This window comes from Lissotriton helveticus, chromosome 1_1 (genome assembly GCF_964261635.1).
Source record: "Lissotriton helveticus chromosome 1_1, aLisHel1.1, whole genome shotgun sequence".
Classification (NCBI taxonomy): Eukaryota; Metazoa; Chordata; class Amphibia; order Caudata; family Salamandridae; genus Lissotriton; species Lissotriton helveticus.
Genome location: NC_136057.1, coordinates 706327365 through 706350031, shown reverse-complemented (window position 1 = coordinate 706350031; position 22667 = coordinate 706327365). Strand labels below are relative to the sequence as shown.

The following is a 22667-nucleotide window of genomic DNA, read 5'->3' as shown; positions in this document are numbered from 1 at the left end:
AGCAAGTGTCGGGGTAACACAGGCATACCAGTTGGGCCCAAGATGACACCATCCACACGTCTCGGTCTACATCCATCCTCCTTCCATTTCTCTCTTTCTTGCCAAGGAGCCGACTCCTGCCACTCTCTCACCTCATCCCATGTAGGCACTTCCTCAAACACCTGAAGCTGGCAGCTGGTTCCTGGCCCCCCTCGTTTTGGATTTACAATATACCGATCTTTGGCACACCATTGAGCCACTCGATCAGCATAATCGTTTCCCAGTGATACTCTGTCCATGCTCCTTTGATGAGCGGTACATTTTACCACTGCCAGTTCTTTGGGCAACTGGATGGCCTCTAAAAGGTCATGAACAACTTTTGCATTCCGAATGGGAGTACCTGAGGAAGTCATGAATTCCCTCTGTAGCCATAATTGGCCAAAGTCATGCACAACGCCATAACAGTACTGACTGTCAGTATACACTGTTATGCGTAAGTCCTTCCCAATTTTGCAAGCCATTATCATGGCTATCAATTCGGCTACTTGTGCAGACTTGATGTTATATAGGTAACCTGCTTGTTCAATTTTTGTGAAAGACACTACTGCATAAGCAGCACTCAAGCCTCCTAATTCATGTCTTAGACAGGAACCATCCACAAATAGTTCTTTATCATGCTCAGGCAATGGTACTTCTTTTATGTCTGGGCGTGGCTTAGTACTGAACTCTGTCAGGTCAATACAATCATGTTCATCATCATCCCCACCTTCCATTTCCAAGGGGTCGGGGAGTAAGGTGGCAGGGTTCAGAATACCGCACCTAACAATGCTTACATTTGCTGCACCCACAAGAATCCTCTCGTATTTAGTCAGCCGACTAGGGGTGAGATACTGTGTTTTAGTTCTGGTCAATAGAATTACCACTCCATGTGAAACATACACGGTCACAGGATGTCCCATGACAATGGACTCACTCTGTTCCAAACTTGCACAGGTAGCAGCTACTGCTTTCAGACAGCCTGGTAACCCAGCAGCTACTGGGTCCAGTGTGGCAGAGAAATAAGCCACAGGCCTTCTGGTCGTGCCATGTTCTTGAGTCAGGACAGACAATGCGCAATTATCGCGAGTGTCACAGAAAAGGGCAAACTCTTTGGAATAATCTGGCATTCCCAACGCAGGGGCTGTACACAGACAGTTTTTCAGTCTTGTGAAAGCCATTAGACTTTCATCGTCCCACTGTACAACATCTGGCATTCCTCTCGTGGTCATTTTTATCAAGGGCCTGGCTAAGGCGGCAAATCCCAGAATCCACTGCCTGCAGTACCCTAATACACCCAGGAACATTCTGACATCTTTTTGAGTACGGGGCAACTGCATTTTTTGAATTATTCTCACTCTTTCTGATGTGACTTTTCTGACACCCTTTTCTATTTGGTGTCCCAGATATTTTACAGATTTCGCACAGAACTGTAGTTTGTCAGGGGCTACTTTATGCCCTTTCTCACACAGATGATTTAGGAGGGCAATGGTGTCAACTACACAGTCCCGGTGACTTTTAGACGCCAGTAGAAGGTCGTCTATGTACTGCACTAACACAGAGTTCCCAGGTAAGATCAAAGTCTCTAGACATTTTTTCAAGATCTGATTAAAGATAGAGGGGCTCTCTGTATACCCCTGAGGGACCCTGTTCCAACAATACACGTGACCCTCGAAAGCAAATGAGAAAAGAAATTTGCTGTCGGGGTGCAGGGGTATCGAAAAGAATGCATGACACAAATCAATCACAGTGAACCATTCAGCATCCCAAGGAATCTGGTACAATATCACTGCAGGGTTTGGGACAATAGGGCAGCAAGGAACTACAATTTTGTTAACCTTTCTTAGGTCCTGCACTACCCTATACTTGCCACTAGGCTTTTTGATGCCCATAATCGGTGAGTTGCATGGGCTGCTCATCACTTCCTGTATGATGTTTCCTTCCAATAATTTTTGTATTTCCAGAGTGACACCTGCTTTCACTTCAGCATTCATTCGGTAGGGCCTAGTGTTAGGATATACTGCATTGTCCTTGATGGCTATTTGTATGGGGTCCACATCTTTCATCAACCCCACATCCTTTCCAGTGAAATCCCACACCTCTGGCTTTACAGCTTCCTGTAGTTCTTGGGGCAAGTCCTGCAGGGTCAATCTTTTAATTTCTGAGTCAGGTCTAAGCAACAATAATTTATAAATGCCGTCTTCATCTGGGGTCTGTATTTCAACACCTTTTGGTGTGCAAAAGATGGTACAGTTCATTTTGCACAGCAAATCCCGTCCCAGTAGATTCACTGGACTGGTGTCACAGACGACAAATCTATGCATCTGTTTAAAATTTCCAATTGAAATCTCCATTGGTTCGGTAACAGGAGTACTAATCAATTGATTAGATACACCTACTACTTGGATATTTTCTCCCGAGAGGGGTAGGTTTGGAACGTCCACTGTTCTTACAGTAGAACGGGTAGCGCCAGTGTCCAACAGGAAGGTGACATCATTTCCGTCAACCTTTCCTTCAATATATGGTCCAGACTGGTCTACCGGCAAGGAAGCGCCAAGTACGCACTCCTCGTCCTCCCCTCTCAGGCCCCGTCAGTCCTGATCGTTACAAAGGAAGGTATCATTTAGCAGATACTGCGAAGTTGCTGTATTTCTGTTCTCCCCGCTTTCCCAAACCTCTATCTCTTCATTTTCTGTCTGTCTTCCCCTGTATACCTGCTTGGGTGCTCGAGGCACCTGAACTGTTTTTACCTGGGGTTGAGTCTTTCTTGGTCTTTCTTTCTGCGTCTGTGGAGTTAAATCAGGAGTTTTCTCGTTAACATCGACTAATTGGGGACACTCGTTTCGCCAGTGTCCAATTTCGCCGCACTGATGGCAGGGAAATTTTTTCATAGCCTCTTCCCTGCTAAATTTGGGCCGGGGCTTTCCTCCACCCCCTCCCCCAGGACCTTTGTTCTCAGCATTTTTAACCATGTTACTCAATTGTTTTTCCTGTTGTTCTGCGAGCTTCACCTGAGCCCACATAACCTTCTCCTTAAGGGCCTTTTTCTTTTCTGCCATCTCGTCCTCGCAGTACTTAGCGTACCGCAGGACCTCATCCATTTTCTTAGTATGCCAACAGATTTTATTGTCTTTTATCCACTGACAAATTTCAGGTCTTAAACCATTTACAAACCTGTAAATAAAGTGCGTCATATCCTTCAGGTCGATGTTATCAATACCACTGTATGTTTTAAATACCTGCAATAACCTCTCATAGAAGGAGTGCACTGTCTCGTCCCTTTCTTGTGTTGTTCTATCTATTTTTGTCCAATCAGTTTCCTTTGCGGGCACCTTTTCTTTCAAGTGCTGAATTACCTGCTCATATTTTCGCATGACATCCTTTGATGGCTCCCCTGTTTCCTTGTTTCTGGGATACTCTTCACTGGGCCAATCTATGGCTATTTTACACTGGGTCCATAAATCTACTGGAACCACAATGTCGAAAAACCCATCCAGGTCTTTCCACAGACATTTCTGTACCTTCACGAACCTCTCCACTTGCCTGTACCAGTCAACTGGTTTCTCTCGTAATTTTGGAAAATCGTTCGTGAAGGACACAATATCCTGCCTAGACCAGGGGACATGCACATATTTCCCTCCTGGAACTTCGCGCATGGGGCATAACTGCTCAGGTTTTTCTACCTCTCTTAAAGCAAACTCGGGAGTCACTTGTCGGGAGCGAACCTCTTCCCTCTTTTTCGCCCACCTGCTTCTCCATTTTTCCACATCTCCCCATTTCTGCAGTACCCCCATTAATTCTTTAATCTGCAACTTCTTCCCTGCCACATTCAGGTGTTCTATATCTTTGTCTGAGAAGTCTGCTCTGTACGGTTTCTGTAAGGGCTTGGATTTTGAGATATCTACCCCCATACTAACTGCTGTTTCGGTCAGTTTTTCGTGGAGCACTCTGGTGTTCCTTGTAAAGCTTTTACATATGAACGACAATTCTTCTTCAGAGTAGGTATTCAATCGATCCAACCCCACATTTCCTGCCATTAATTCTTCTATTTCGACCCTCAGCTTGTAGAGGTCTAAAGGTTTTGTTTGCGGAGTCTGCTTCTCTAATTCACGACTCCAACTCTCAATTTCATCCGGAGTTACCAGAGAGACATTCCTAGTACCCGTTGCTGTCTCTAATTTAATTTCTTTTGTATTAAAAGGGTTATGCCTCTGCTGTATTCCCTTTCCAGTCTGTTTGTTTGGTAATTCCAAGAACGCAACTTCAGACTCGCATTCACTGGACTGATCATCTATGATGATCGGTTCCTGTCTCGGGGTTGCCATGACTGGGGTCATAACTGGAGTAATCGGATTTCCCTGACCATTTCCGTATAACGGGACCACCGGTCCAATAGTTACTGGAATAGTCAATGCCTCAGGACTGGTATTTAACTGGGAAATTTTCTGAATTATTTCTGTCCTTTGTCTAGCTAGAGCCTCTTGCTCCTTTTCCACTAGTACCCTTCTTAAAGTTGTGTCATGTAATATCTGTGGGGTCAACGGAGGAGTAAAACTCGGGGCAGTAGGATGCGTTTCACTTGGTCCTCCCCCATAATTTGGTTTCGGGAATAAAGTTCCAGTATTAAAGGACCTGCGCTCTTCCCCATATGGAGGTTGAACAAAAGGCAGTCCTGAATTCGATGGTTTCTCTTCGCTTTCATACAAGGGTCGGGGGAAAAAGGTTTTCGTACGTGAATATTTTTCTTCCTGGCTTGCGGGCATTTTGGGATATATATCCCTTGTTTCCGTCGGTTCGGGTTTTTCAGGATAGGGCAATACTTGACCACCCCCTCCCAGTCCCAGGGACCTGTCTTCTTCTTTTAGGAAGTGGCGTCGGGGAACATCTCCTACACTGGAAGGTCGGGTTCCCTCATTGTAAGGTGGCGGACTTCTGGTACAGATGTCATCTATTAATTCATCATCTGAATCCCCCAGGGCCCCCCAATGCTTACATTTTTCAGTACCTTTCTCACCCGCTCCAATGTTATGACATGCCGGCATCATGGGAAACAGACCCTCAACAATCATGCTCTGTCTCCACTGTTTCATCCTTTTATCCCTGGACTCCTGTTTCTGCCTGGGGTACCACTTGGTCAAACCCTTGTCCATTCGGGGTCTTTCTCTTTCAAAAGCCTCAATCTCCCATTCCTCTAATGCCTCATACTGCGTTAGTCTTGGTCTGGGATGCAGTTCATTCATTCGGGTTCTTAAATTAAATAGGATCCTACCATTGAAAGTACCATCTAACGGAAAAGCCAATACTCCGTCATCTTTTGTGTACTTCACCCAATTCTCCAACCACACACAGGTATTGTACCCTCGGTCAAACATCATGAATGAGGCGGGAGTATTGGGTGCTGGGACAAGAACACCTTCTCTAGATTTAATCGGTTTGTCCGTTTTAAAATAATTTTTCACCTTACTTACAAGGGACATTTTTCTCTTGGTTCCGTACATAATATCGTATCTATTAGCCTTCCACTGATCCCTTTCAAACCCTAGATGCCTTGGATCAGGTCGAGTCTCTGTAGTCTGCGAGTGCCACATACGACTTCTGCGCTAACTTTGTTTACAAACTACCTCCAATCAAAACGCGCTTCAGAAAATTCGTGCAACCAATGGGTGCGCGACACAAAATAAGCTCCGCCAATGGGTGCGCGGCCCCTTCGTGAGACAGTTCCCACGCTCCGGCGCTCACCCCTCCTTTACAATTTCAGCTCCGCTACCCGCCCGCTGCTTCTACCAATCCCAGCGCGGCACAGAGTGACGTCAGAGGCGCTTCGCGACTGACTCCCTCCCTTCACAAGGTAACGGAAACTTTCTTTCTTTTAAAGTGCTCAGTGCTTGGTTATTTTACAACAAATACACATTCGCCACAGTGCTCAAGTGTCTAGACAGAGAAAGAATTCTTTTACTGCAAGTAAACTACTTCCATTTACTTTTCACTCGCTGCGGGCAGATCTCTTCCGCCTACCCTTCACTCTAGCATCGGTGAACCTGTTATTCCCCTAAACTCATCCACTTCTTTCCGGGATATATTCCGAGTTTAAGGTTTCTCAGCGGACCCCTCTGCTTTCACGCTAGCTCCGAGGAACCTGCTACTCTTCCGATGTGACCCTTACTAGGTTACGCCACTATGGGAATTTTGCCAATGAACCCCGTTACTGTCATTTATTCACACATGTATTCAGAAAACCCTAGTTAGTGCTTCCCGGTTATCCTAACCTGCACCTAACTTTCCTCGAACCTGTGACCTCAGGACAATGGATTCTATTCACCACTTGCCCTTTCAATTCCCCGGGGAGTTCGGACAACATACAACTAGACGATTGACAATTGCATGGATTAGTACATATAACAATATAAGAACAAGAATAATGGCAATACAGTAATTCATGAATTTCAGCAGCGTATTCACAAGAGAGTGATCAGTTCCCTCAGAACAGCCGCTCTTATAGCAGCATTAATATAATAGCAGCTTCCGACTTAACTAGTCCAACTAATCCCTGCCTTACTCTCAACTAGTCCCTAACCATCCTCTAGCTACCAGAAAACTGATAGAGCGCGCGAGGCCACCCGGCCAATAGTTTTCGCCGTTTCCGGCTTCAGGGCCCATATACTTTCCAAATCACCATATACATCGATCGGGTGACTTCACGAGCTCTACCAGGTTGAGTGTGTGTGTGTTCCCTGCTACCAATTTTCGGTGCACCCGACTTACCATCCACCGATGCGGGTGCCTAATGACCACAATGAATCAGGGAGCTAGCTGTAAAAGAAAAGCAGCAAAATACAAACCCAACTAATAACATTCAAATACTGTTTAAATGACCACGGACAACTGGAAGTTTTAAAATGTTTATCTAAAGTTCAATATTTTCTTGCATGAGGTACAATAAAACAAGGCAATCAATAACCAAGATAACGTAAATCACATAAGCATAAAGAAATAATGACAGAGTAATCATCAAGGTACTAATAAAATGTAACGAAAAAAAGATACTATGCAAGTCAGTATTATCTAAACAGGGATAGCCTAAGTGTGGGTGACTATAGGAGAGTTTATAATGAATACCACGCTTCACTTAAGGTGAATGGGCCTTTGAACAATCTAGGCAACGAAGTTCTAGACCATATCAGGAAATGACACAATGCTATGCAAAATATAATTTCTAACAAATGAGAAGACATAGGAATAAACTTTAGGGAAAATATAAATGACTTTCAATAATTGCAGAAAGGCATGGAAAATATCACATATGCAATGTTGAACTTTATTAAAGCAAAAGTTAGAAATTCAGAAGGTGCAAGAATTTCAAGAGGTTCAGAGCAATATTTACCTAGAAAGGTGTGGAAACCAAACCCTGGCCACGGGTCAGTTAAGGACAGGAAACCCTCAAGGAAGGATACCCCTCAAAGGACAGCAGGTGCAGAATGGATACCCAGGACAGGACAGGATACCCTCGGAAAACGAATCAGGACAGGACCCTCAGGACAGGACAGCAAACCCTCAGGACAGGACCCTCTTCAGGACACGACCCTCTTCAGGACAGGACCCTCTTCAGGACAGGACCCTCTTCAGGACAGGACCGGAACCCACAGTTCGGAAGCAACGCCTGCGCTCCACCCGCTCTGCAGCTATCGATCAAGACCCCGATTGGGTTAGCGAACTCCCAGCTAAGTGCCTTGCCAGCACTTTAAGGTTCAGTAGAACCTTAGTCTATGGTCAAAATCGGACAGAGTGCTCCGCAGCGCTCTGTATCTTCAGTCACCTATTGAGTGCGTTGGGTCAGTGACAGGTCAGCTAAACCAGACAAGTCGGACGGTTCACTAGGTGAACCCAGGGTAGATATACAGTTTGGGGACAGTGTACCACCCCCCAATGTTGCAAAGTGTCAGAATCCCTCAATTTCGATTGGTCCTAAGGTAGGGTTTGGGTAACACACCAATCACAATACACGATTTGAAGCCTTCATTAACATATTTGGGTACCGCCTAGCAGGTTTGGGGTTCCCATGAGAAGTTACACGGCAAACAGTAGCGCAACATTACAATGTATCATATAAGGAGCCACATTCGCTGTTCTCGCAGGGCAGAGGTGACTTTCTCAGGAGCATCTTGCCCATCACTGCCAACTGGCGGTGTTCCATCTGTCAAGGTCCCTCGTGCTGCCGAATGTCGCACAGGCGCAGAAGGGACCTCCAATATGGCTCTCCTTTCACTCAGACCCCCATTTCCCGCGGTACATGAAAAGTAAGCGAAAACAAATTAATACATAATAATGTCATTATGAAAACACATCACAGGGTTTGTACTTTTAACTCATCATCAAGAAATAAACTTATTGCATTTAAATGTTAGCTACATTGACACGGACACAAGAGCAGTGGCACGAGCAGTACCACATGATAAGCACAGCTATGAATTACGCATGCGCATAACTTTCCCTCCACTTCTGCAGACGCGTCAGGACACGTGAGTGTGGCTGACGCATGCGCAGTAACTAAAATACAAGCGGCGGCCATTTTTTTTAGGGACACGGATTAATTAATTAGAAATACACATAGGCAAGCTTCGGGAACTTTGCCTAAACAAAATAAAGGTTAGTAAAACATACAATTTTGTTACCTTATTACACATAAACGAGGTTCTTGATTTCGGCAAGCCGCAAAATATGCGAAGCTTTGCTTCATCAAAACAACCCATCTTGAACCATCCCATATCTAGCGTAGTGGTCCTAATCCCGTTTTTTTACAACCTTTGTTTTTCTAGATTTCACCTAACACTTTGAACACAGGCATGTAAGTGATACACCGAGCTACTCTCTTTGTCATATGTGTAACTTTGTACCAACGGTTAGATGCATAACTTTGTATCAACAGTAATGATTACGGTGTTGCATAGTGCTTGCTGTTTAACCTTCCTTGTGGACAAAATGTTTTAGGATATAATGCTAACAACCACATATGTTTGCCTATCTCATCACTATAATTTACTAAATTGTGTTTATATTCATTTTGCTCCTAGTGTCAAGTCCCTGATGAAGGGCTGGTTTCTAAATGCCCGAAATGCATTGGACATACTCATTAGACAATGCCTGAACTGCAACGTTGAAAAATGATTTAAATTACAGTTATGTGAATCTGCCTTATTCTAAGAAATTTTGAAACAAGTAATTCTGAAAAATAAAATAAAACCAAGAAACATAAGGAACTTCATCTAAGTCGTCTTTTCTTTACTTAAGGGAGGTCGACAAACAATGTGTGCCTACTCAGGGATGAAACTAGAGTTTCTCTAGCATCACGTTATTAATGTTTACTTGACGTCGGTAGGACCCGCGACGCCTCCTGGTAGAGCACCAACGAACAATAAGAAACAATTCTATAATTTGAGTTAAACCTTTGTTGAAACATCAGCTGTGCATCAACTACTACAAGAGAAATAAATATTAACATGCAGTGTAACCGCTTACTGTATAGGTCACCTGATGCTGATTCCAATAAGGTCTTCTTGATGTTAGATAGATCCGTTTATCGACTATCAAGAATAGGGTTTTAAGAACAGAAAAAAAGCACCAGATGAGGAAATGTGACTCTCAAATGCCATTATATGAACAGAAGGGCTTTCTTCTGACATTTCTTCTTCTTCTGTGTGAATTTGCACAATATTTATTTTTTTGTGTCATAATAGGAAGTCATATACGGAGGATAGAACAAGTTCCATATCTGAGCTTGTGATGAAGAGGATGTGTGGAAATGTGAAGGCTCTGAGCTGGGCAAAACACTATTTGTTAACATCATGTCAAAATGGATGAGAAAAGCTCCACTGGTTGCTCTATTGTTAGTCTTCTGCATAAGCATTTTACACTCAGAAACCATGGATAAAACACTTTCAAACCCGTTATGTCACAATTTGATTGTGCCCATTTTCCATATTTTAACTGCAGAAAGAAGATAATTTTATGTTCAACTGTTTATAGCATGCTGCTGTTATGGGGTGTATTTCTCAGATACACACCCATACCTCTTTCCACTCCTTGTCAATTTGACTTTTCTGTAAGAGTTCCTTGTATTTTTTTATTATACTTGTGTAATTTCTACTTGCCAATGTTTTGTTCAGTGTATTGAATAGTCTTTTATTCTGTTTTGTTTCTTCTGTTGCCTCTTTCCCCTTTGGATTGATCGATGTTTTGTCATCTATTCTGTTTTGTGGAATGCTTATACACATTTGATGGTGGTAGTATTCAGGTCTCTGTGTTCCCTAGTCCAGTACCATTTGCACATTGTGCCTTTTGTTTGTTCAGCTCTATGTGTCAGCATGTCCAGAGATTGTATTGCCCCTGTGGCCATAAACAAAACGGTCTAAACCCCGATGGCAGGAACAATGTAAAATCCCAGTTGTAGAATTCTGAAACTGCTGATATCTTATGACCACTTAAATGTATGTGGGTAGCTGCGGCAGAAGGAACACATCTGCAAAGGTGATAGACATAATTGGGAATGGTAGATACATTTTCTTACTTTTTCAAAATCACTTCGACCATCCCCTACAGGAACGCTTCCAAAGACGAGATACATGAATCGTGACTCAGAGTACGTATGGCAAATTAGCTCCTGGTGAACATTTGAAGTGTTTTTGCCTAAATATAGACTTTTAAACTGCGGCTGCATGAGAATTCTACCAGCCCAGTTTTTTATTAAAAAAGCATCAGAAGCTGGATACCTTTCTGAAGTAGTTTAACTACATCCAAGCAGAATCTGCTAAGTAAAAACGAATTCTAGTTAAGAAAAAAAAGTTATTTTACTAACAATCTTGATTTTTTAGGTTTCGCCTTGGCCGTAGCAACTGCGTAGCAGTTGCTCCGCCCACGGCGAAATCTCATGATCCTACATAGGTCCCGCCTCTGTCTCCCATTGGCTAGCTCCATAAATGGAGGCTAGCCATTGGGAGACAGAGGCTGTCAATCACGCTTTCCCCTGAAAACGCGATTCGGGGGCGTTTCTCTGTCTTTTTTTAAGTCCTGCCCCTTTGTCCAGGGCCGCGCTGTCATTGGCTGCCGGCCCGGGACACCCCGTGACGTCATTCCCTGGACCGCGCTGTGATTGGCTGGCCGGCCCGGGACCTGACTTGTTGATTATAGCGGCGACCTATCACAAAGTTCTTGGGGCACACCGTCACGTAGAAAAAATAGTGTTCTGAAGTTTAGGGGCAGCTCTTCGCCCTTTCGTTTCCTACAGTCAACACGAAATAGGACCTCACCACCGAGACTCCGAAGGCTTCAACCAACGGATGAGTAATGAGTTTTAGCGGCAGCAGTAAATCTGCAAAGACATTAGGGCTCCGTCATGAAAGAGGGGCCTGTTTTCATTTTTTATGCATAAACATATTAAAGGATCGCGGGAATGACTGAATTAGTATATTATGCGCACTGAATAACCGCGCCAGAACAAATACAGCCCGAAGACACAAAAAGGCATCTATGCTTGCAAGTCCAGCATCTTTCATGTGCCTTTTCGGATTATTGGTAGAAACGGTATACTGCCGATGGGCTGCACTTCTGAAAAAAGTGCAGCAACATAACTGAGGCATGGGCCCCACCCTCCACCAATCTAGCGACTTCAAAGGACAAATGAGGGTGTGATTCCTGCTGCACCCTCGCAGCATTTAAGTGCTTTATTCGTTTCTCTGTTTGTCTACCTTTGCATTATTTTGATTTTATTTTCTTTAGTACACAAAAGGTCGTTTGCTTTATGCTTTTTTTGCCTTTTGTTCACGAAAATCACGAAGGTGATTAGTAGCTCCCTATTTATTTCAACCAAACCACGCACTGCCCAGGAATTCCGACATTAAAAAGAAAAATTAACAAGATTATACGAAAATGTGCTGGGAATTAAACAACACGCGAGCAGAAACATCACTAAAGGATGATAGATAATACTGCTGCAACAAGGTTATTTTTGCTCACATTACTCTCCATTGTTATTTTCACGCAATAAGGTATTTAAAAGGGTCCCTTCTAAGAAGAAGTAGATTCAATAAAATACAAATAAACTAGTAGTAAATGCAACAGGCATGCAGAGTAGCTACAAACATCCATTTCGGGGGGAAAACATCAATGTATAGCTATGGTCGACGGTTCACAGCCTGAAACATAGGAGCCCCAATAGACTAAAAACCTCGTCGTCATTCACGTTGCAGACTCCCTCCGAAACAGGACCTCATCAGAAGTCTGCAGAAGAGGTGGCGGTTCATGCTAAAATCAGACACAAATTGAAATGTATAATGCGATCCCACCATAATGTGTGTTTGTTCCTGGGGAGGGGAAGTGTAGGTGGAAAGAAACTGGCTAGGCGATACACCCGACCCCATGCTCACACCAGAAGTTGCTAGATCGTGCTGTGAAGCATCTCTGTGCAATTATTTCCTCTAAGTAATCTATGCACTACTGCTCGACTAGTTGCAGCGTGCTGTGAGCACTAACATAGACAAGTCTCAGAAAGTGCGGTGCGTTTGTATGCCACTGCAGTCCCTGGAGCAAACCTTTACCAGTGCATTATGAACATGGATTTCTGTCGGTTATAACAAGTGCAAGAATATTTGCGAGTAAAATAATGCAATGGTGTAATTTGTTGGGTACTTTGTGAAAGGGTGTGTGATTGCAATGTTATGTGTCGTCTTTGAGTTGTTATTGCTTTATAGTGTATATTTTTTCTGCTGTCTTGTTGTTCTGTTGCATCTGTAATAATTTGTTTTGGGGATTATTGTGCATTTTGTTGTGTTTGTGTCACCTAGGGTTGTTCCAGCCTTCCATTATTTTATTGTCGTGGGTTTTTTTGTTGCTATTTTGTGTACTGTAGGTGTGTTTTTACTCTTCTGCTGTTGTGTCCAGTGTTGTGTTTTTGATCTCGTGTTTTTTTCTGTTACATAGTTTCACTACAGATCTCTGAAAAATGGTGCCTTTTCCAGTCACAATCAGCATTTCTATTAATGTTCCAGTGATAAATAGCCATTTACCACTGTCAACTGGAGAAACAGATCGACAGTTCAGATATTCCTTCATTGTTTCAAGATATATAATCACACAAAATCATGGCTTACACCATGGCTTAAATTGTTTTTTCCTGCATTCACTTTGTGTGCTCACACCTGGATAGGCACGAGCCACGACTCCGATCTTAAAAATATGCAAAGATTGAATATGCCAAACAAGAAATGTGTACATGCAAAGACGCCTCAGCTACTAGAAGGGAGACGATTGCCTAAAGCCTTTTGTAAACAAGAGCAGATGTTCGATGTGAAAGATGTCACAGGCAGGTCTGTCAGGCCAAGCTGTTTGAATAATGTTTCTTGCTGCTGGACAGTTCCACCATAAAGTTTCTCTCTGGGCTTTCCAGATCTCACTGTAAAGTAACAGTGAAAATAAATTTGCAAAGTCAGCAGGTCCAACCTTTTCAGTGGATCTGTACATTTATCCTGACAATGGGGGACTTATAGATACAAGTTTCATTCAGGATTATTCCACATTGATGGTTACTACTACCATTGTGCTGATGATGACTCTGAGAATTGGCCACATGGGTTGAAACATCGACACATTGTTCTGTTGACTGCCATTTATTGTAATGTTTTGGAGCGGTCCTCTACATTTGAGGCTTGCTTCAAAGAAGCAAAAGCGGATTGAGGTGCGCTGAAGAGCAGAGTTCAGGTGTCAGGCAGAGTAGCAAAGGATGCTGGAATTTATGTGTGTTACATCGGCACCGCAGTGCTCCAATTGCGGTGCAGGAAGAGATGCCAATAGTCCGGCTTCGGCAGGAGAGTCGCGGGTTTTAGCAGAGGATGTGGTGCAACGGTTAGAGCGGCCGACCACGAAGCTGAGGAACAGGGTTCGAGTCTGGTGGGAGGCTGAAGGATCTTGTAATTCTGGGCAAATCGCTTCATCTCTCCGTGCCTAAAAAATGGCTTAATTTTAGCAGTCTCCCTCCTGAAATAGCCCCTGTTTCGATGGAAGTCAATGGGAAAAATATATTTCCCCCGAATACTTTTCACCACCTTCTTCTTCTTCTTAAATGCTGGCATATATGGGAATAGCAAGGGTCGTGTAAAACCTAATTGAGGTGTCTTGGCAGAGCTATGAGAAGAACACAGCGGTTTACAGTCTTCTAAGCCACCATCTGATAACATGGGGAAAATGAACCATACAAATAAGAAATGATAATCTGCAACAGACATCCCGGATTCGAACGAACCCGTCCTTGATGTCTCCAGACCGCTGGCACGAGGCAACCCGTGCTGTGAAAGCGTATCTCTCAGAAGCTCTGATGACTGTTTTAAAGAGGCCTTCAAGTCTCCAGTGGTCAGTGCGCAGTGGAATGAGTTACTCTCCGAAAAATCTCCGGGGTGTACTAAGTTTCATGACCTATGTGGGTGTGTGTGGCTCTGTGTGTGTGTGGCTCTCTGTGTGTGTTTGTGTGCACATGCAATAGGTCTCGCATTTGCGAGAGATTAAGCTATTGGCATTGTAAATGACAATGCCATTTATTTATCTGTTTTCGAAACCAAGACATAAATAAAAAGTTTGTCATTTACAATGCCAATAGCTCTAACTTTTGCAAAGGCGAGACCGTTGCATTGTAAATGCTTGTTTTTAGATTGTTCTTAATATTTCCTCTAAGTTAAAAGGAAATCTATCAAAATTGGATGTTTCATTTACGTGTGCTGTAAATATACATAAGTAGTTGCAATATATTGTTTCGACTTTGCAACCATGATCCTGTTGTATTATCACAAATGGATTTCTTTTTTTCATAAATGAGGTTTTTTTCCTATTGCTATTTTCCTGATGTTTTTTTAATTTTATTTTTCAAGGTTTATGCAGTTAATGGAGCTGGAGCAGGGCCAAATATGCAATTGAAAGTCACTATGGATACAAAAGGTATGTGTAGTCGTGAGCCCTTTTATCTAAAATTTAAAAGCCCACAGTTCTTTTCAAGTCCTGTAGATAAGATTTACATTGTACAGTGCAGCATATAAATAGCCTTTTTTTTAAATAAAATTCATACACCCACACATACAATAATTCAAGTTTTTTTTAACATCTTTAAAGAATCTTTTCGGTCATCAAAATATGTAAATGACGATAAGAGGTGTTTCACTGTTGCACATATAGTGGGTGGAGAAAAGTAGAGTCGTACATCGAGACATGCAGGTACAAAAACACTGAGAAAGCATGCGTTTCACAGAAGATAGCTAAATCATGAGCCGTGCTGGATTGTGGAAGACATGAATAAATTATACTTTTTTGCACCCACTATAGGTGCAACATTGATACACCTCTGTTCGTCATTTACATATTTTGATGACAGAAAGTGCCTCTTATTATCACCATCTAGACTACTTTCAAGGAAGTTCATTGTGACATTAACTAAAAATATCCACCTAATTTCTTTGAAAGAAATGTGAGAGTTTGTAATTTCGCATCTGTGAGATTACCGGTCGCTTAAGGATGGTCCCACAAACTCAATAAGATTTGGGCATTCCTGACAGCATGCTGCCAAAAACAACACACGTTTGAGAAATGTGTTAAAAGGCCAGGCATACTATCAATTCCCTCTGCCACTCAAGCTGTTAATCATACAATTTTTGATAATGGCGCCCTGGCATGTAGAGTCAATTTAACTCCTTCCTTGCTTCAGCTCCCAAAGTGTCCATGGTTGCTGATCAATCAGTAATCCAAACGAGCAAAGGTTGTGTCGGGGGCTTCCCCGACTTACCATCTGTGATTGGTATGGCATGGTTGTCAAACGAGATAAAAGGAGAACGTCTGACATAAGATTCAAAAGTATCTGGCAAGTTCGTTTCAGAAGACAGAAGCTCTCATCGCCTGTGTTTACTAGCCTTTCACGTCTTCACTCGATCTGCCCTGTGCACACTACATTTGTTGATTCCTTGCACGTCTGGATTGTGAATGAAGTCTCCTGTCCAGATCTAACAGGTATTGTTCTCACTGGAGATAGAAAATGTCCCCTTTGCACGGGCAGAACATTCACTTTTGTATTTCCCTTTAAATAAGATTGCTTTTGGGGCAGTATAATGACTTGCAATGTTGTTAACAGATGGCGTTGCGTGCCCTGCGTAATGCAAGGGACTCGGCAGTTCTGATGCAAATGAGGAGCGTGCATTTTTGTGAAAGTTGTATTCAGTCCTCAGATAAACATTATCAATCAGAGATCAAACAATAGGCCCAACATCTTTATTTTTTCAGCCTGAAGGGCAGATGAGCATGCTGTCTTCCCCAGTGACAGTGAGCGTAACTCGAACTCTTGTCTATGGGGCATAGCCTCGTATGGATAGCATTACATCAAGCAGCACGAAGCCCATAGATCTGACTTGTTGAACTGTCTGTTGAGATCAGCGAAGTGCAGGGATGCCACTGCCTCGAAGTTCATGGCTAAGCCACAGCGCAAGCCGAGCCAGGTCCTGTGTCAGCCTTTGGAGCTATCGTTTTGCAGGTCATGACCCATTTCACACACATTCCCAGTTTCCATGTGTTTTCCATAAAAAGCACTGTAACAGTGCCGGGTTCCTGCAAAGACTTTGGAAGGTCATGTCATCCTGGACTAGGCCGATATTGAGAGCACCACAGCCTGTGCTAATGCAGTGCCACTTATTAGATCCACTGTTGTGTGCTTTCTGGAACCACAAGTTCATTTCCTACTGAGCACAAAGCCTACTCTCCAATAGTCCTTCTTTTACCAAGTGCCACAAAAGTGGCTGAGCTTCTGTTCTACCATGATGACCCCACATGCTCACTGTGGCCATGTGCCTTGTTTATAAAAGGCATGCCAGTGCCATCTTATAGGTATGCTAGGGTCTAAGATGTGGTCTAATTTTTAAATTGCGTGGTCTAGGACAAACTAGGAACCTCGAATTCTAATTCATTCTTTACCACTTGTCAACATTGTACAATCTTATGCCAGTCTTTATTTCTCTGTGCTTATTTTCTATTATCTTCCATGTTATTGGGTGTGCTTACGAGCAAGCAAGAGATACATAGACAAGCTATAAAATTGGCAAATATTGCTGTCAAAATCCTTTTACTGGTGGAGTTGTCTGATGTAAAGGAAGTAATAGAGAAGTCATTTACAATACATTGAGCGAGCTCAGATAACATAAGTGTAGGGGATTGGGCTACTGGTTGGGGGGTGAAGTCCTACAGAAGGAGCAAACAAAATTCTTGTCAGGGTGAATTTTCACTCTCGTAGCTTGGCACAAAAGCAGTCAGGCTTAACTTAGAGGCAATATGTACAATGTTTATGCCGAACTTCAAAACAGTAATAAAGTGAAAACGCAACACAAGAAAAATCCCACACCAAGTTAAAACAATAGGCTGAAATTGAATAAACTCTTTGAGACCAAAATGATAAAAATCCAATTAGTAGAACTGGAGATATGCAATTTCAAAGATGTACTGTAAGTATAGCACCTAAACGCGAAAAGCACCACTCGGGGTCATGCAAGACTGTGTGAAAGTCACAAGTTCAGACCGACTGCAATGGAGCATGGGCCGAATACAAGAAAAGGGTAGTCCTGCTGAAAGAGTTACATAGTATAGTCGGATTGTCTTTGCTGAATCACAAAGAGCAGGCCGGGCATCACTGTAGCACGAAGATCCTGTCTGGTGTTGCGGACTCGCGTTGGTGGTCCCTACGGGCTGTTGATGCTGTAGTATGAAGTGCAGATCTCAACTTGCTGGTCATCGGTGGCAATCGATGTGGCACAAAGAGTTTGGTGCACTGGAGCTTCGCATTGGTACGGCGTGGGTTGCAAGATCTTGGCACGAACAAGCCCCTTTGCGGTCATGAAGAGCCCAAAATTTCAGGATTTCTTGTTTTTATGGAGAGGGTGCTCAAGTGATGCCACAAAATGACCTGAGGGGCTAATTCCAGCAGAGGCGAGCAGGGCTCAGGCAGGCCCAGATGCAGGTCCAGGCAGCAGAGTAGCTGGGCAGAAGAAGGGAGACCTCTGGACCAAGTTATGTCCTTGTAGCTCAGAGCAGGAGGTCAGTCAGCTGATCCTTGGAGTCACTTCAGCCTGGGATGAAGGGTGCAGGACCAGTCTTCCTTCTCAGTAGGCAGAGCAGCAGGCAGCAGGGCAGCAGAGTAGCAGTCCTTCTGACAGCAGAGCAGCACAGCAGTCTTTCTTCTGTAGTTTCCAGAGGTCTCGAGGTGTACTGAAGTGTTGGGTCTGAGGATATAATATTTATGCCTGATGCCAGCTTTGAAGTAGGAGAAGGCTCTGGAGTTTTCCAACCTTAGAGGTGTCTGGAATTTTCTGCCTCCTTGCCCTGGCCCCAGCTTGTCTGTGGACACAAATGTCAAGCTCTCTGTTATGTGCTCAGGCATCGCTTTTGTGATATGGAAGTGTGGTAGGTAAGACCTCCTCCCCCTCATCAAGTCAGAGATGGCTCATCCTGCCAACAGCTATTCCTTCTTTGTTACACTGACTGGGAGCAATACACAAAGACCAACTGCCAGCTACTACACCTCGTCATGTGACCCAGGAAACAGACTGCAGACACCAAATGGTAAGGTCAAGAAAATGCAAATCCTCCAACAAATGGCATTTTCAGAATTGTGACTTACTGTCCAACTTCACCATTAAAGAGGGTTTTAAATTACAATTCTTTAGACGTCAACCTCGATATTCCTACTTGCTCCCAAATGAAAGTTATCACTTATTACATGCAATAAGGTAACCCAATGTTATCCTACGGGAGAGGCAGGCCTTGCAGCAGTGAAAAACACATTTTAGAGTTTTTCACCATCAGGACAAGTAAAAGTTAAAAGTACATGTCTAACTTTTTAAATACACTGCACCCTTGCCTATGGGCTGGTTACACTAGGGGGTGACTTATATGTATTACAAAGGAATATTTAAGCCTGGCAAAGAGCTTATTTTACAAGATTGAAATGGCACATACATGCTGCAATGCCAGGTCTGAGACTTGTTTAAAAAGAGGTACTTGAGTAGGTGGCACAATAAGTACTGCAGGCCCACTAATAGCACATAGTATAAAGGCCCTGGGTGTTATACTATTTAAGATTGTTCCTGTCATCAATTCGGTGGCATTCCAGGTTCAGTTGGCCCTTTCTTAAAAAGTGCATCTTGTTTTCCATTCCTCGCAGTTAAACCCCTGCGTAACGGATCCTTTCTGACATGTTATTTTTCGTCCACCTCCAAATTTGGTCAATTATACTCCTGGATATGAAGTTCAGGACTTTTGTGATTCCCGCTTCTTTGGGAATCACCTGCAGTTGTTGATTCATTGGAAAGGTTATCCTCCCAGTGAGAGGTTGTGGGGAAATGCCTCTACAGTTCATACCTCTGTTCTGTTTCGTGGATTATTTCAGCAGTTTACTTACAAACCTGAGGTATCAGGAGGGAGAATACGGTTACACCACGGGCTGCTTCGCTCATCATCTTTACTTGCATCCTGCTCTATTTAGGTGGACGTGCTACTTCCTTACCTATGGGATGATGGCTGTGCTGGCTGCCAGGTGCAAGCAATCAGGGACACCTCTTCATGGTGGTTGACCTGCTGGTGTAGGCTTCGACACTCTTCTCCCAGGAGGCCATGTTGGAAGCCACCATAGTTCTTCTCCCTGAATTTATTGGAAGGAGTTTTCTAGTCCCCAATCCATCATGGTTGCTTGCTCATTTATTATTGTATTGCCTTTCCAATGCAGTAAGGCTGCATCCTTTCCTGATGTAATTTCCTGTCCTGGGGATTTCCTTTCTCCTTGCGTTGAAACACTTCTTGGCTTCTGTAGGTGTGTTTCCATGCTCCTGTTGATCCTCATTTCTGTTGACATTTCCAGTTTGGCTGCCCTTGTTTTCCTGCTGAGTTCTCCCTCACTTCTGTTGGTGTTTTCAATCCTGTTGGAGGTCCTTCTTCAGGCAAGTGCCTTCGGTGGTTCACCTGTGTCCGGTTTCAGCGCGCTGGCTCCTTTGGTCTCTGCCCTCACCATGCTCTGACTATTCGTCCAATGTACAGACAATGGAAGTAGAGAAAATAAAGAAGGAAAAGATCAGACTAATGGTAGCGCAAGAAAGGTTCTACACAAGCCAGCAAGGAAGAAGGAGGGGCCGAGAACACAGCACTCTCAGTAACGGGGGCAAGATGGCGGCCGTGTAGGACGGCTGTGCGCAGTGAGGCAGTGGAGATGTGTGTTTCTACCTTGATTTACTAGCGAGAATGCACAACCATGGCCACATAATGATAATGATGTAAAAAACGGGTCCGAGAGGGAAAGGAAAACGAACCCGCTAAACGGATGTCTTTGACCCTGAGTGACTCCTTCAGAAGCACGAAGCGGCAGAAAATTGGCGGAGAGCGGCGAGCGACCCATGTTTCTGCCTCGTACCTGCCGCGGACCCATTGGACGGCTGCTGCGGGAGCTAACACTGGCCGTTAGGGCGTTCGCGGTCGGAGGCAGTGTACACACTGAGGGGAGGAGCCCGGAGTCCCGAAGCTCGCAGAGCCTGCGGAACCTGCGGAGTAAGCAGGGGGGTGCGGTCGTGCCAGGAGCAAGTCGAGGCACCCGAGACGCGAGGAATAGAGGGTGCTGTGACAAGAGAGGGCAGAGAGGACAGAGTGAAGACATGGCCCCTAAAGTAAATACAAACTCTAAAGCTGCCTCGAAAAGGAAAGCTGCTGCTGATGCTGCGGCAGAAGCTGAAGAGGAGGATAACAGGCAGTGGAAGCAGACACCTCCGGTAAGAAAACATCAATCTGCAGCTAAAACAAAGCAGATAGGGACTCCTATATCTGATATCTTTGCCAAAATAAATGAAGAAAAGGACACAAAAACTAATGGCTTGTCAGAGGAAATGGTGCAGGGGAAAGAGGCCGAAGAGGTCTCAGTAGCCATGGGTGCTGAAGGGGGGGGGCAATCACTTTCTTCACACCTCCCTTGCTGGGTTTAGCTACTGGCCCTTCCCCGAATGTAACAGAGACTAACGTAAAAGCTATCGGGCTATCAAATGATGTGACATTGATGGAAGAAGTACCTGAGAGCCAGGAGGGGGCAGTAGAAAACACTGACTTCGCAAAGCAAAGCCCCAAAGTGCTAATTAAATCCAATCTGGTACCGACACTATTACAGGATCATATTTCAGAGTCTAATGCAATAAATTCCGGCTCCGAAAAATTAAGTGACAAAGAAAAAGTTCCTAGTGAATGCTTTTGCTCCGTATCAGAAGGAGGTGAGTGGTCGGAGGATGATAGTTCTGAACAGGGAGGGAGTAATTTGGATTCAGATAGTGAGCCAGAGCACGATCTGGAGACACTCATATCCGCGGCAAAACCCCCTGTCGGGATTAAAGCTCAGGAACTCAGCTGGGATCACTCGTCAGCCACCCCATTACTCGGGAGTCCACATGGTGAAGCTGCACAGATGTCCCTCCTAGAGGTAATACACAAGGAAATCCTCGCAAATAGGGAGGAATCTCGACAGGACAGTCGTAAGGTACAGGCCGCTGTTAGAAAGATGCAGGGCGTTGTGAGGAAACTGTCTAAGGTATGTGTCAACTTGGGGGACCGAGTATCCAACCTTGAGGAGAGGGTAGTCTCAACTGAGACAGAGTCGGCAGCTGCCTCCAGTAAAGTAGATGCCCATAATGCTCAAATATCAGACATCCAATGGAAATTGGAGGATTTGGAAAACCGTCAGAGACGGAACAACCTTCGGATTTTGGGGGTACAGGAGGGGGCCGAAGGGTCAGATGTGAGAGCTTTTGTCATTAAACTTTTCAAGCAAGCATTTGTAGACCTGCCAGGTTGGAATTGGTCAGAAGAAATTCAGAGGGCTCATCGCACCCCGTTTAAGCTTAGCAGGAATCCAAAAGAAGGGGATAAGCCAAGAGCTATACTGATATTCTTAGGTAACTTTGTTCTGAGGCAAGCAATTTCGGAAAAAGCAAGACCAGATTCAAGAAAGGTGGTGGAAGGAATTTCTTTTTTGTCAGGCCCGACTTCTGTCATATAACAGTGGAGAGGCGATGGAGGTTGAGACAGTTGATAAGACCATTTCAAGAAAAAAAGATGCAGGCCTACTTGATCAACCCCGCGCAATTGAAAATAATCAATGCTGGACGAACTCTGTATTTCACTTCCGAAATCAAAGCTAAAGAATACTTAGACTCTCACGGGGGCTGATTCTGTTCAAATGACTTTTTCTCTATCCAGTTGTTTAAAAGTATTCTGATAAGTATGATAAGTTTCCTAATGGGCCAACTCTAAACTATATTCTCTTTTCAACATTTCAATAATGATCGCGTGGTATGTGGGTGCATTCTTGACAGTTAGATTCTCATTGGCAAGGCATACATATGTAGGGTTTGGATCTTATGCACGGTTTTGTTTAATCCTATCTCCACTGCTTTTATTGCCTCTCATCACATGCACAGACTAGGTCGGAGCGCCTTACTTAAGTGGGTGTGGGTGTGGGGGGGGGGTTGCACAGGGATGGAGGGATGGGGGTGGGTCGGAAAGGGGTGGGGAGGGAGGGGGGGAAAGCAAAAAATGAGGTGTTTTGGTATAACGAGGTTTTC

At 44.0% G+C, this 22667-nt stretch overlaps 1 protein-coding gene across 1 annotated transcript in view; it reads left to right on the top strand.

The window, feature by feature from the left end:
- The window catches only part of PTPRQ (protein tyrosine phosphatase receptor type Q), a 1500794-nt gene that overhangs the window by 1134506 nt on the left and 343621 nt on the right, over positions 1-22667 (top strand). Inside the window, exon 47 of the mRNA XM_078647981.1 lies at positions 14922-14988. Within this exon, the coding sequence (XP_078504107.1) occupies positions 14922-14988 (67 nt within the window). The remainder of the gene's footprint in view (positions 1-14921; positions 14989-22667) is intronic.